Source organism: Pan paniscus, chromosome 10 (assembly GCF_029289425.2).
Source record: "Pan paniscus chromosome 10, NHGRI_mPanPan1-v2.0_pri, whole genome shotgun sequence".
Lineage (NCBI taxonomy): Eukaryota > Metazoa > Chordata > Mammalia > Primates > Hominidae > Pan > Pan paniscus.
The window spans coordinates 12,944,779-12,958,629 of NC_073259.2; the positions used below are offsets into that span (position 1 = coordinate 12,944,779).

General features: G+C 36.8%; 1 protein-coding gene across 1 annotated transcript in view; it reads right to left on the minus strand.

Moving 5' to 3' along the window:
• Positions 1-13,851, minus strand: part of CD163L1 (CD163 molecule like 1) — an 83,712-nt gene that overhangs the window by 9,265 nt on the left and 60,596 nt on the right. Inside the window, exons 9-17 of the mRNA XM_055095339.2 lie at positions 11,439-11,753; positions 11,020-11,334; positions 10,570-10,662; positions 10,181-10,495; positions 9,060-9,380; positions 5,099-5,407; positions 4,673-4,705; positions 3,817-3,927; positions 2,966-3,061 (exon numbers count right to left, since the gene is read on the minus strand). Of these exons, the coding sequence (XP_054951314.1) occupies positions 2,966-3,061; positions 3,817-3,927; positions 4,673-4,705; positions 5,099-5,407; positions 9,060-9,380; positions 10,181-10,495; positions 10,570-10,662; positions 11,020-11,334; positions 11,439-11,753 (1,908 nt within the window). The remainder of the gene's footprint in view (positions 1-2,965; positions 3,062-3,816; positions 3,928-4,672; positions 4,706-5,098; positions 5,408-9,059; positions 9,381-10,180; positions 10,496-10,569; positions 10,663-11,019; positions 11,335-11,438; positions 11,754-13,851) is intronic.

Consider the following 13,851-nt stretch of genomic DNA (forward strand, 5'->3'; position numbering starts at 1 on the left):
TTTTATAATGAAAAGCCTCAACATACTGGGTATAGAAGGATCATACTTCAACATAATAAAGGCTATGTATGACAAATCCACAGCTAATATGATACTAAATGGGGAAAAATAGAAAACATTTCCTCCAAAATGTGCAACAAGGCAAAGATGTCCATTTTCTTCACATTTATTCAACATAATACTGGAAGTCCCAGCCAGAGCAATTAGGCAAGAGAAAGACATATGGGGCATCCTAGTTGGAAAGAAAGAGGTCAAGTTAGCCTTCTTTGCAGACAATATGGTTTTATAGTTAGAAAAATCTAAAGACTCCACCAGAAAACTGTGAGAACTAATAAATACATTCAGTAAAGTTACAGAATACAAAATCAACATATAAAAATCAGTAGCATTTATATATCCCAATAGCAAATAACCTGAAAAAGAAATCAAAAAGCAATCCAATTTGCAATAGCTATAAAGAATATAAAATACTTAGGAATCAATTTAACCAAGAAGTGAAAGATGTATACAAAGAAAACTATAAAACACTGATGAAAGAAATAGAAGAGGACAAAAAAATAGAAGTATATTTCATGCTCATAGATGGAAATAATTAATATTGTTAAATACCCAAAGCAATTTACAGATTCAATGCAATCTCTTTGAAAACACTAATGACATTGTTCACAGAAATAGAGATAACAATCATAAATTTTAGATGGAACAACAGAAGGCCCCCAATAGCCAAAGCTATTCTGAGCAAAAGAACATAGTTGGAGGCATCGCATTACCTGACTTCAAAATATACTACAAAATTATAGTAACCAAATCAGCATGGTACTAAAACAGACACATAAACCAGTGGAACAGAATAGAGAACCCAGATATAAATCCATGCATTTATAGCCAAGCCACTCTCTGCAAATACACCAAGGACATACATTGGGAAAAGACAGTCTCTTCAATAAATGGCACTGGGAAAACTGGATAACCACATGCACAAGAATGAAACTAGACTCTATCTCATACCATATAAAACACCAAATAAAAACAGATTGAATAACTAAATGTAAGACCTGAAACTATGAAATAACTAGAAGAAAACACTGGGAAACACTCCAGGATATTGGTCTGGGCAAAGATTTTTGGGTAAGACCTCAAAAGCACAGGCCACCAAAGCAAAAATATAGACAAATGGGATTATATCAATCAAAAATCTTCTGCACAGCAAAGGAAACAATCAACAAAGTGAAGAGACAACCCACAGAGTGGGAGAAATATTTTTAAACTATCCAACTAATAACGGGTTAATAATCTAAATATATAGAGCTCAGACAACTCAATAGAAAAAAACCAACTAATCTGATTTTTAAAAATGGGTGAAAGAACTGAATAGACATTTCTCAAAAGAAGACATACAAATGGCCAATATGTAAATAAATGCTCAACAACACTAATAATCAGAGAAACATAACTCAAACAGAAAATGAGATATCATCATACCTCAGGCAGAATGGCTTTTATCAAAAAGACAGGAAATAATGGATGCTGGCAAGGATATGAAGAAAGGAGAACCCTCATACACCATTGACAGGAATATAAATTAGTATAGTCATTATGGAAAACTGTATGGATTTTCCTCAAAAAACTAAAGATAGTATTACTATACGATTCAGCAATTCCACTTCTGGGTATATATCCAAAAGAAAGAAAATTATATATCAAAGTGATAGCTGCACCATGTTTATTGCAGCACTATTTATAATAGCCAAAATATGGAAGCAGCCTAAGTGTCCCTCGATGCGCACACATTTTTAGCCATAAAAAATGAAATCATGTTATATGTGGTAACATGGTGGAACTAGAGGTCATTATGTTAAGTGAAATAAGCCAAGCACAGAAAGACAAATATCCATGTTCTCATTCATATGTGGGAGCTAAAAATGTTGATCCCATTAAGATAGAGTCTAGATTGGTGGTTATCAGAGGCCAGAAAGGGTAGGGGAAAGGGAGGATAAAGAGAAGTTGATTGAGTACAAATATACAATTATAAGAAATAAAACCTAGTGTTTGATAAATCAATAAGGTGACTATAATTTACAATAATCTATACATATTTCAAAATAGCTAGAAGAGAATAATTCAGATGTTTCTGGTATAATAAAAAGACAAATATTTGAAGTGACAGATTTCCCAATTTTACTAATTCGATCTTTACAAATTATATGAATGTACTAAATTATCACATGTACCTAGAAACTATGTACATCAATACAAAAATAAAGTTTAAAAACAATGTTAATTAAAATAACAATGAGATGCCACTTATCAAATACTAAATTAGCAACATTATAAAAGATGAAACTATTTAGTATCAGTGATTATTCAGTAAAATACATTCTCATTTATAACTCAGAGGAGTAAAATTTCTTATAGCTATTGGAAAGTCACTTTGCCAGATGGTGTTCATTGTATTGTCACAGTAATTCCATTATAAGTTATTTCCAAAACAGATTTAGTTTTATGCACTGTTCTGTCCACACTGTATATCATAATAAAATTATTTTAAAAATAATTATAAATGTACAAATATAGATAAGATTCAAGGAACTTAGCCACCATATTAAAATAGAATGTAATGAAATTGGAAAACAATTATTGTTTATTGGGTTTGTAATGAAACTGTGGACAAGGTATTTGACTGATTATTAGAAGAAACAATACTTTTTATTTTAGTCTTCTCTGCTTGGTGCCTCTGCCATGAACTAAATATGACACTGAGGATGAAATAAGTGAGAATGTATATTCCAGTTTTCTTAATTTTGAGTCATATTTTATTTTATCTATTCCCCGTTTGTTTCCCTTTCGCGTATTTTGTATAAGAGGCTGAGACACATCTCCATCGAGTGGGAGTTCCTAAATATCAGCGGTATTTCCTCATATTCCCACCCTCTCCATGGAGTGTGGCCCCTGGAGTTGCACAGACCTGAGGTTCTTGTCCCATGTGGGTCCTCTCTCTTGAGGCAGGTCTCCATCTCATGGAATAAATTCTCCTCGAGAGAACCCCTCCTTCTGGTTGAAACTGAGAATGGATGCTTCATGGTTAGGATTCAAATTCAAATGGCCTATCCCTTATATTAGGACACTTAATGCTAAGGTTTGACACATATTAATCCCTCTGAGCTAAAATCCAATGGCTCTTTCAGCACCTACCCCTGCTAGTGAATTTTTTACATTTTTAAAATTTATCCTCCTTTTTCTCCCTTGATATTCTTCCACTTTTATTACCAAGTTCTTTACATAGTATTTACTATGTGCTGGCCATTTTTCATACAGATGATTAATTTATTTAACTATCTTAACCTGACGAGGTAAGACTATTATTATCTTTACAAATTAGGAAATTGGAGTTTGGAAAGGTAGTTTCTAGCCAAAGGCCACACAGCTAGTAAATTATATAAGTGGTGTTCAAACCCAGGAAACTCTTGTTCTTAATCCTCCACCATGCTTCTACATTTTCTGTTGGCTATTTCTGCAGTCTAGATTCTGAACCAAAACATACAATTACCTTCCTTCTATCAGCTAAGATATTTGCCTATCTGACTCATCGTCTGTATGGCAAGCTACAGCTTCTAAAAGATTACATTTGTGTAAATGGAAATTGTGGATTGGCTGATTCTTGATCATTCCACATGTTTCTGCATTTGGCCTGGCACTTTCCAATCCATCTCACTCAAAGTGGCAAGTGCATTTCTTCCATTCTGCAAGAATCCCCCATCCTGTGTGCCCTTGGTGGCAGGTAACTCACATTTTATACAATCCTAGTGGGGATCTCACCTCTGAGGGGCAGATGTTTTTGTTTCTGAACTCGGCACCACGTGAGAAATAGAATAAACAGAACCAGGAGAAGGAGCCCAAAGATACTAGATAAAATAAGTGCTAAATGACCTGTATAGAAATTAAGCATTGATAAGTATTAAACTAGTAGATATCAATTGTGGGTTTATACGTTGTAAAAAAAACTGGTTCCCTAGTTGCTGAGAAGCATAATGGCTATACATTTCAACATATTCATGAACAGTACGTAATCTTTGAGAGCTATTTTAGATGAAAACTATCTTGGAACAACTGAATCCAAATCTTTCCATAATTCTATTGCCCTAAATTACTTCCAATTTTATGCAAAAGATTTGATAACTAAACCTTTCCTCTTGCATTGCATTCACTACTAAAACTCCAGAATCAGAAAATACTAGGGCTTGAGCTGAGCTGTTTCTTTCTTTCTTTTTTTTTTTTTTTTTGAGATGGAGTCTCATTCTGTCACCCAGGCTGAGTGTACTGGCACGATCTCGGCTCACTGCAATCTCCGCCTCCTGGGTTTAAGTGATTCTCCTGAAGCTTGAGCTGTTTCTGCCAGTCTCATAAAGAATATTTGAGAATCTAGAAAGATAACTCTATCTATGAGGGTACCATGAGAGTCTTATCCTTCTCTGCATGTAAAAAGGATTTTTCTAGAGAGAAGGACTGCATAGCAAAGCAGTCATAGAGCTATTGATACCACTGGCTGCGACCCACAGACTCATATTTCTGCAGTCCCCAGTCTTCTTCGATTATCATAGCAGTTTCTGCCCTCCCTTGACCTTCCATGTAGCCTTAGGTATTTGTGTCAGCACTGATAGGCAGAAGACTATACCTGAGGAGGCATTCAGTGATTTCAGCGACTGTCCTGAGAGAGAGAGAGAGAGAGAGAGAGACGTAAATGAATGAAAAGGAACTGGGTATTTCTTTTTACATCTCCTGCGATTATCGGATGTCATTTAAATATCCTTTTAATATCTCCTGTGAATATTGGATGTCATTTAAAATATCAGTCAGAATCCTCTTGCTTCAAAGTCTAAGGCCAAATCCAGCTTTCTTCCCTCAAAATTATGGGGGCTATTTTAGATAACAGTGGAACATTATCTTATTTAGTTGTGGAAAAACGTTAGTTTAACATAGCCTTTCATTCTTCAACAAGAAATCCTAGTATCTTCAGCTCATCTCTCTGAGTGAGCCTGTTTCCCAATGTTCTCTACCATCAGTGGGAGGCTCAGTTTAAGTGCAGCCTTTTCACACTTACCAGAGCACCTCACGCCAGCATCTTCCTTGTGTCCACAGTCACTCTGTCCCCAGGGTTTGGCATGACAGTCCCATAGAAATGACTCATTTCCTTTGCACCGCATGTCATCCAACCAGATGGTTCCAGTTCCCTGGCCAAACGAAGCGTCCCTCAGGGCAGCCAGAGCAGAGCCACAGCCCAGCTGCTGACACACCACTTCCGCCTCGGCCAGGTCCCAGGAGTCATCACACACTGTGCCCCAGGAGCCTGCGTGCCAGATCTCCACTCTCCCAGAGCACTCGGTGTCTCCTCCACGCACTCTTATTCTATCTACAAAGGCACAAAACATGGCTGTCTTTACTCCTGAAGGAGGTTGTGGGAGAATGCTGAGGTAGAAAAACTTGAAAGTAGCAAATGTGCTTGATGAATATGGGTGTGGTAAGGAAGGCAGAATTGCAATGTTACATAGATTAGACAAGAACCTGTGAAATGAATAAGCCCCTATATATGACTGTGGTTTGTCCTAGTCACACTCAAGGGGTGAAACATCTCCAGCGAGGCCAAACCAGATATTCATTTTCTACTCTAGATGTTTGAAAACAAAACATATTGATTTCATTTTCCAAATTTCAGTGTCCTATCTGACCCAAACATCCTATCTTGCCCCTCTCATTTTCACAATTTCTCCAAATATAACTAATGTTCATTTGGCTCAAGTTTGATCTATATAAGACCATTGCTGCTTCTGTGCCCTCCAATTATCAGTCCTTTCTTGCCTTCACTTTACTCCCTGTAAGTATGTATACTAAGATCATAACTACAAACACTCTCTTTCCCAAATGAACAATGCTTTGGCACTAGTGACCTCTCGTCACATGGCTGTGTACAAATGCAGGATAAGCCCAACTCTCTACCTCCTTTAAGCCGGTTCCTGAAATACTGAGTTTCACTGCAGATAATTATAACTGGGGTCATTTTAAACTTGCTGCCAAAAAAGTCTGCAGGATCCTCAATATTTTAGAATGATCTTATCATTTTTATGTTTCATTCTTTATTATTTTGTTAAATGTTTTTTCATATTCTAAGCCTCTGCCTTACCTCTGCCCACCAACCACATGAAGACCAAAAGAGAATCTCGGGATTTCTCTATTGGATTTTAGTTCCCGTAATAGTATAGGAAAAGTTACAGTTTCAGTAGATAATTAACTTTTAGGTAATTTGGCTTCTATTCAAAAGGGTTTTTTTGATCTAAACGTCTCATCCCCCGGTCTGATAAGTCATCCCCAAGTCCTCAAACCTGATAATTTTCACATGCACCCTTTAAAAAATTTCCTTTCTCCTTGTCATAAGAGCCCCTCTCCAGTTACCATGTTAACTCTTTTCTCTCTCTCATAGCCAAACATCTTGAGTTCATTTTTTCTCGTCATTTTTGTAAATCTCCTGCTCATTAATAAATACTTTTAGACTAGCTTCTACCTCCTACCAATACAGAGTGCATCATTGAATGGCCTATATAATAATAAATTCAGAGTATGGTTTTTAATCCTACTTCTTTGCTATGGTTTGGCTGTATCTCCACCCAAATCTCAAACTGTAGCTCCCATAATTCCCACGTGTTGTGGGGGGGACCTGGTGGGAGGTAATCGAATCATAGGGGTGGGTCTTTCCTGTGCTGTTCTTGTGATAGTGAATAAGTCTCACAAGATCTGATGGTTTTATACATGGGAGTTCCCCTGCACATGCTCTTTTGCCTGCCACCATGTAAGACGTGACTTTGCTCCTCCTTTGCCTTCAGCCATGATTGTGAGGCCTCATTAGCCATATGGAACTGTGAGTCCATTAAGCCTCTTTCCTTTATAAATTACCCAGTCTCTGGTATTTCTTTATTAGCAGCATGAGAACTGACTAATACTTTCTTTCATCCTTTCACAAAATTGACTCAAGAAAATGAGAATAAGCCAATAGTCCTGGACATTCTTTTTAAGTATTAACAAATTACTACCCAAAATAGCTATAGTTATTCTCTTTCAAATATTGAAACACAATGATTTTATTCCATATACTATTAAAGATCATAAAAGCTGGCAGAATTCATCCTAGTTTATATTTCAACAAATCTCCAATGCTAATATCAACAAATATAAAAAGAGTGCTAAATAAGATCTACTGCATAGTATCATTCATATACATATAGATGCAAATTTTTAATATAAAATATTGATAAATTAAAACTTAAGATAGTTGAAATCCAAAATTTCAGGTAATATAATTGATCAAATAGGAAAATAGATTTTGGGAAGAAAATATTGAGAAATATGCTTAAAATAATTTTCTATATATTTAAGGATATTTAATGTGATATTACTTAAAATGGAAAAATAACTTGAATTTTCTACATGTCCAATGACAGGGATTTGGTGCATCAGATTATAGTATATCATATGGTAAAAAATATATATGCTTTAGCTTGAGAAAATATTGCTAAATCAAAGGAGCAGGCAGCACAAATATGCAAGTATAATATTTTGCAATAAAATATATGAATATATATAAAATATATACACACATATGATACTCAAGAGTGTAATATCAGCCAATATATCATCAACTGATCATGGTATTATAGGTGATATCTGTGTTTTTTTCCAAGATTTCTGGGTTTTTTTCGAATTTTTGTTTGGGGAATGATATTATTTTGTGATAAAATTACAATAGTAAAAAGAAGCAAAATGCTTAAAAATATGAACCACAAATAGACAATATTCATAAATAATGTCCATATCCACTACTAACCAAACCCATGCAAATTATGTTGATTTAGGTGAAATTTTAATTTGGGAAGGTATGTGTTATGTCTGTGTATATGTTTCTCTCTGTGTGTAACATTGGTGGGAAGGGTGAAATAAAATCAATGCTCTCATATACTGGGGATAAGAATGAAAACTAATACATAGGCTTTCTGCTGGAGCAATTAACTAGTACATATAAAGAATCATAAAAATGTTCACTCATTTTACCCACTCATTTTGGGACTAGAAATATAACCTTCAGATATAATCAGAGATTCACCGAAAATGAATAAGGATGCTTATAATGGCATTATTTATACTAGTTTGACATTGAGAAATAGCCTTAATACCAATAATCACATGGTTATTTATGTTCACATGATAAAATATTGCATGCCATTTGAAGGCTATTCATTGAAATTAGAATATATTTACAGTATACTTTTACATATAAAAGTAGGATACAGATATCCTAAATATAGTGTAACACTACATTACATGCATATATATCATACTATATATACATATACATATATAGTATCTATATTTCATATACACATTTCATATACACAATTATAACTTTAAGTTTTTGTACAAAAGGAAGACTAATAGTTAATGTTTCTGAATATTAGTAATGGTTATTTTTGATAATCAGATTAAATGTGGAATGCATTTTATTATTTATAATTGTACAATTTCTAAAATCTCTACAATAAACATTAAATTTTAATCAAATAAGACAATTTACAAGTGTCTTATAAATAATCAACTAACTTCCCATAGTAAAATGTTCTGCAGGAAAAAATAGAGCTGTTTAATCTCCATAATCAATTCACATTTCCTCAAAAGTTCTGAGCTTTCTAGAATTTCTAAGACAGTATACATATTATATTTTTCATTTTTTAAAACACTGTAATTTTTTATGTGTTGTTATCCTTTTATGTGCTTTCATCCAGCTTCTCACAAGGAGCTTAAAGGAATCAAAAGAGACAATATACATTTTTAAATACCCTGTAAAATACTAAACCAAAATAATAAAATTTCAATATAGAACAGATGCGATAAATCAGCATTTATTGTCATGCACTTTTCAGTGAGTCTGCCTTGTGCTCCTGAATGGAAAGATTTGCTATTTATGGTAAGTTATATTTCACAGGGCTTCAGTGACAGCTGGTGTTTAGAAAGATACCCACCTTCACATGTGATCCAGGTCTCTTCTGCTGGGCTGGAGATTCTTCGCTCCCATGGGGCAGACAGGCACTGCCATATGGAGATATGTGTTTTAGGACACTGAATGTCATCCACCCACATGAAACCAGAGCCTGTCTTAGATAAAGGGGCGAGGCTGACAACTCCATTCTCCCCACAGCCCAACTGCCTGCACACAATGCCTGCTATGGCTGTGGTGATGTTCCTCCTGCCGACGCTGCCCCAGGTCCCATTATAGAAGACTTCCAATCTCCCAGCACAGCTCTCTGTTTCAGTTTCACTGTAGAGCCTCAAGGCTGTGAATTCTACAGAGAAATACAAAACTTAGTATTAAATATTTCCTTTGGAGTTGGAAAATCCCTCCCCAAGGAATCCATTTTTCCCATGGAAATAATACATTAGGGCTCACAATGCAATTTCATAAATCACTCTAACATATTAACAGCATAAATCTGATGGAAACTAAGGGTCTTGTAAGATTTCAGGATGAGTGTGGGTTTCCCAAGAATAGTATTTGAGCTTTAAATTTGTATCAACTTAAGTTAAAATGCAACCTTCTACATTCTACTCTCGAACATAAATTCAATTCAGAAAATAATCAGGAGGTTAACCCCATTTGCAGGGGTGTCCAAGGGAGAGGATACAGTTATGGGTTCTTAGTTTCTGCTTCTGGGCAGGCTAGTAAAGCCCCTTCCTCATCCCTCTTTCCTCTTACCACTAGAGACAGAAACTAATAACCATGGCTTCAGGCTACTAAAAGCCTAAAATAAAACAAAACAAACAACAAAATAAGGCAGATTGGACATGATTGACAGTGTGTTCTCAGAGCCAGAGTGGATGTCATGTAAGGTCCCTTTCTTGGGGTCTAACCTTCTCTGACAGTAAGACCAATCTTTTATTCTTCTCAGTTATGAATGATACCCAGACAAATGTAATATGACAAGGGTATTAAGAAATCAGTATAAGAGAATAGGATTAAAACCAAGTGGATTTTTTGTTTGTATTCCTAGGCCATACACTTTTCACTACACTTTACAATTGTGTTGTGTGTGTGCAAGTGTGTGCATGTGTGTGTAGAGGAGGGTGAAAAGGTAGCAGCACAGACCTGAGCAGATGACCCCTGCGTCCTCCTTGTGCCTGCAGTCGTGCTGCCCCCAGCCGTGGGAAGGGCACTGCCACAAGTGGGACTCTGTTCCTGTGCAGTTCAGGTCATCCAGCCAGATGGGCCCTGACCCCTCCCCAAAGTGAGCAGAGACCGTGGCATTGAGGGCCACTCCACAGCCCAGCTTTCGACACACCACGTGGGCATCGCTCAGGTCCCAGCTGTCATCACAGATGGTGCCCCAGAAGCCGTCGTGATAGATCTCTACTCTCCCGGCACAGCGGCTGTCCCCATCCACTAGGCGGAGCCGTTTGTCCTCTTAGAGGAGAAAGTCCAGTTAATAGATCACATTCTTTAGAGTTGCAGTGTTTCCTAAAACTGATTCTGCTTACCTAAGCAGATCAAAGCACTGCCCTCTGGAACTGCAGACAAATATGGGTCAGATACATTTGCGAGGCATGGAAACAGTGGCTGGGTCAGGCTTCCTGGTGGAGGGTGCAGGAAATGGGGCAAAAGTAAGACCAAAATACATGGAAAAGGTTGAAGAGTTCTGTAACAACATGGAATCTGCAATTGTGGTAAGGACTTTTCAAACCCTGTCGTCTATTGAAATCATTTTTATTAATGATGTCTACTCGTAAATCCCAAACACAGAGGTGTTAACTTCCCCTTAGGAATGGTCCTAGTTATCATTATTTCTTACATGTTACTCTTTGACTGTCATGCCTATCCTCCCTCCACCTGCAGCCCCATTTTCTTACTCATCTTTCCTTTAATCCCAACTCCCTCTACCATGTCTGGGCTATATTGACAGTAGTTAACCATAAGCACTATTCTCTTACCTGTGCAGATCACAGAGACAGTATTTCCATGGATACAGGGAGGTGCTCCAAGAACTGTCATTTGACAGTTATCCAGAAGTGACTCATTCCCTAAGCAATGAAACCTGTGTCCCCACACACGAACACTTCTTTCTCCAATATATTTTCCTCCTGTGGTTGAGAGAGCAGTCCCACAGCTGAGCTGTCTGCATAGAACACGGGCATCTTCTGGGTCCCAGTGGGTGTCACACAGTGAGCCCCAGTGTCCAAGCACATTGATCTCCACTTGCCCGTCACACTGGGATTTGCCATTCACAAGTCGGACATCTGTATATCCTAGGAGGAGACAAGGCCATAGAAGAGACATCATGACTTATCAGCTCCAGCCCCATACTCCCCATCTCTAGCCCCAGCCAATTAAGATTATTTAAAAATCTCACGGGAACAGACAACTCCAACTTCTCTGCTGTGGATACAAGTGTCTTCCGGATGTTGAACAATGGGGCATAATGCAAGGTGAGTTTCACTCCCTTCACACTGGAACTTTTCGGCCCAAGTTAGACCATTCCCTTTTCCAAAGTGATCTCCCACAGAAAGAGATATGGCACCTCCACAATTTAATTCTCTGCACAGCACATTGGCAGCATGAAGAGAGAAATCAGAATCACAGACAGAGCGCCATGTGTCTGCATGTTTCACTTCAACACGTCCAGAGCAGGGCATATCAGCTCCAACCAGCCTGGGCTGCCTGTGGGCTATAAAACAATATTTCAAAGGTTAGTTTTTAGGGTTTTCCAATATCTATCTCTGTCTCCAGTCTCCATATCTAACCCCAGAGCAATTTTTCTCCATTCATCATTAGAACATCCCATTCGTAGGGGCTCAGAGGATGAGATTAGCAGTACAGACTTAAATTCATAGATCTGGATTACATACCTATTTTCTATGTCTTGGTGACCCACCAATCCTAGATTTAGAACTCATCAGAAGGAAATGAATTGCACAATTTGTTTACATTAAAAAAATACTAAGTAACCTCAGCATTAAACAACACATGTGAAGATTTGTAGTCATCTTAAGAAGATAGTGTAATATAAGAATAGAAAGACTTCTACTTACTGGTTAGATCCCAGCAATCCATCTAAATGAGTAATTTATAAACAACAAAAAAATACTGCCCATTATTCTGACTCTATTCTTTGCAGCAAAACTACTTATATTAGTAATGTACGTTATCTGTCTCCAACCCAGGCATTTTTCCAAACTCCTGACTCATTTATCCAATTTCTACTTAGCATTTCCATTTGGATTTCTTATAGATATCTCAATGTGAATTCTTTGGAGTCCTTTCAAACATCTATCTAAGGCTGCAGACTTCCATATTTCTATTGATGGAACTCCACCATTCCAGACATTCAAATATTTTGAAATAATTCTTGACTTCCATTACATACTATATCTCGCCTTTCAGAAAGTTTTGTTTTCTGTATTTTCAAAGTATGCCCATAATCCCAAAACTTCTCACCCCTTCAACCCTAGCGCCTTGATTGAGCCACCATCATTACTTGCCTGAGTTACTATAATAGATTCCTACAGATTCCCTGTTTCTATAATTATTCCTCTATAGTTCATCTTTTAAAAAAATAAAAATCCAGAGAGGTTATTTAAAATGATGTATCAGGTTAAATCAGTATTCTGCCCCAAATCCTCCCATGACTCCATATTTCACTCAGAGTAAAAACCTAAACTCCTACAAAGACCTGCTTGTCCCTGAGTGACCTTCCCCTGCTCATTTACCCCTTTTGGTGCCAGGTCCTGATGTTTTACTTATTGCTCTTCAGCTGCATTGGATTCCTTTCTCTTCTTCAAACATATCAGGCATAATCTTGCCCCAAGGCTTTTGAACTGGCTGTATCTCTATTTGTATTTTCCTTCTGCGTATATGCATATAACTGACTCTCCCGTGACCTTCGAGTCTTTGTCTACATTTCACCTTTTCAGTAAGGCCTACCCCAATCATTTTATTTGGAATTTCATTCTGTCACATAAACACTCTGGATTCTATTTTCTAGTTCTATTTTTTCCTATAGCCTCTAACATCAGCTAATAGCATATATTTTACTTCATCACAGAAAGTGATGTTCTTTTGAACAGCACTACTCTAGAATCTCCTATCAATAAAAAAAATTGAGTAACTCCCTGAAGATTATATTCCTTTTTAATCATCACCTTATTTATTTCTTCCCCTTAAAATACAGCTTTTTAGAAATAGTCTATGCCTATTATCCCAACATCTTTACCTCCCATTTCCTTCTCAACTTGAAATGATCTCCTTTTTCTAATGTGACATAACTACTTTTATTAAATTTATTCATGACTTCTCTGTTGCTAAGCTTAGTGGAAATTGTTCAGTTTCATCTATATTGGCCTCTTAGGGCTTTTTTGGAATCGATGTCCCCATCTTTTTGAAACATCTTCCCTTGGCTTTAGCGATGTGACATTCTGCAACCACTGTTCCTCAGTATGCTTTTCCAGCTTCTTTTATGTCAATAAACTATTAAATATTATTGTTCCTCAGGGCTAAGAGCTCCTCTTTCTTGAATCTAGGCTTTAAAAATTCTCAATTTACATTTTATTCCTAGATTTAGTTTCCATCTACATATGTAGGACTCTAATAGTTATATCTCCATTCAATACAAGTCTTCTGATCATCTAAATCTCATATCCAATTTCCTCCAACCCTCTTCATTTGATGACTGCTTTACTATTACCTCATATTTCACACATACAAAATTGGACTCATCATCCCACCCTCTCTAAACTGCTCCTCTTCCAAGATTATCTTTCCAGATG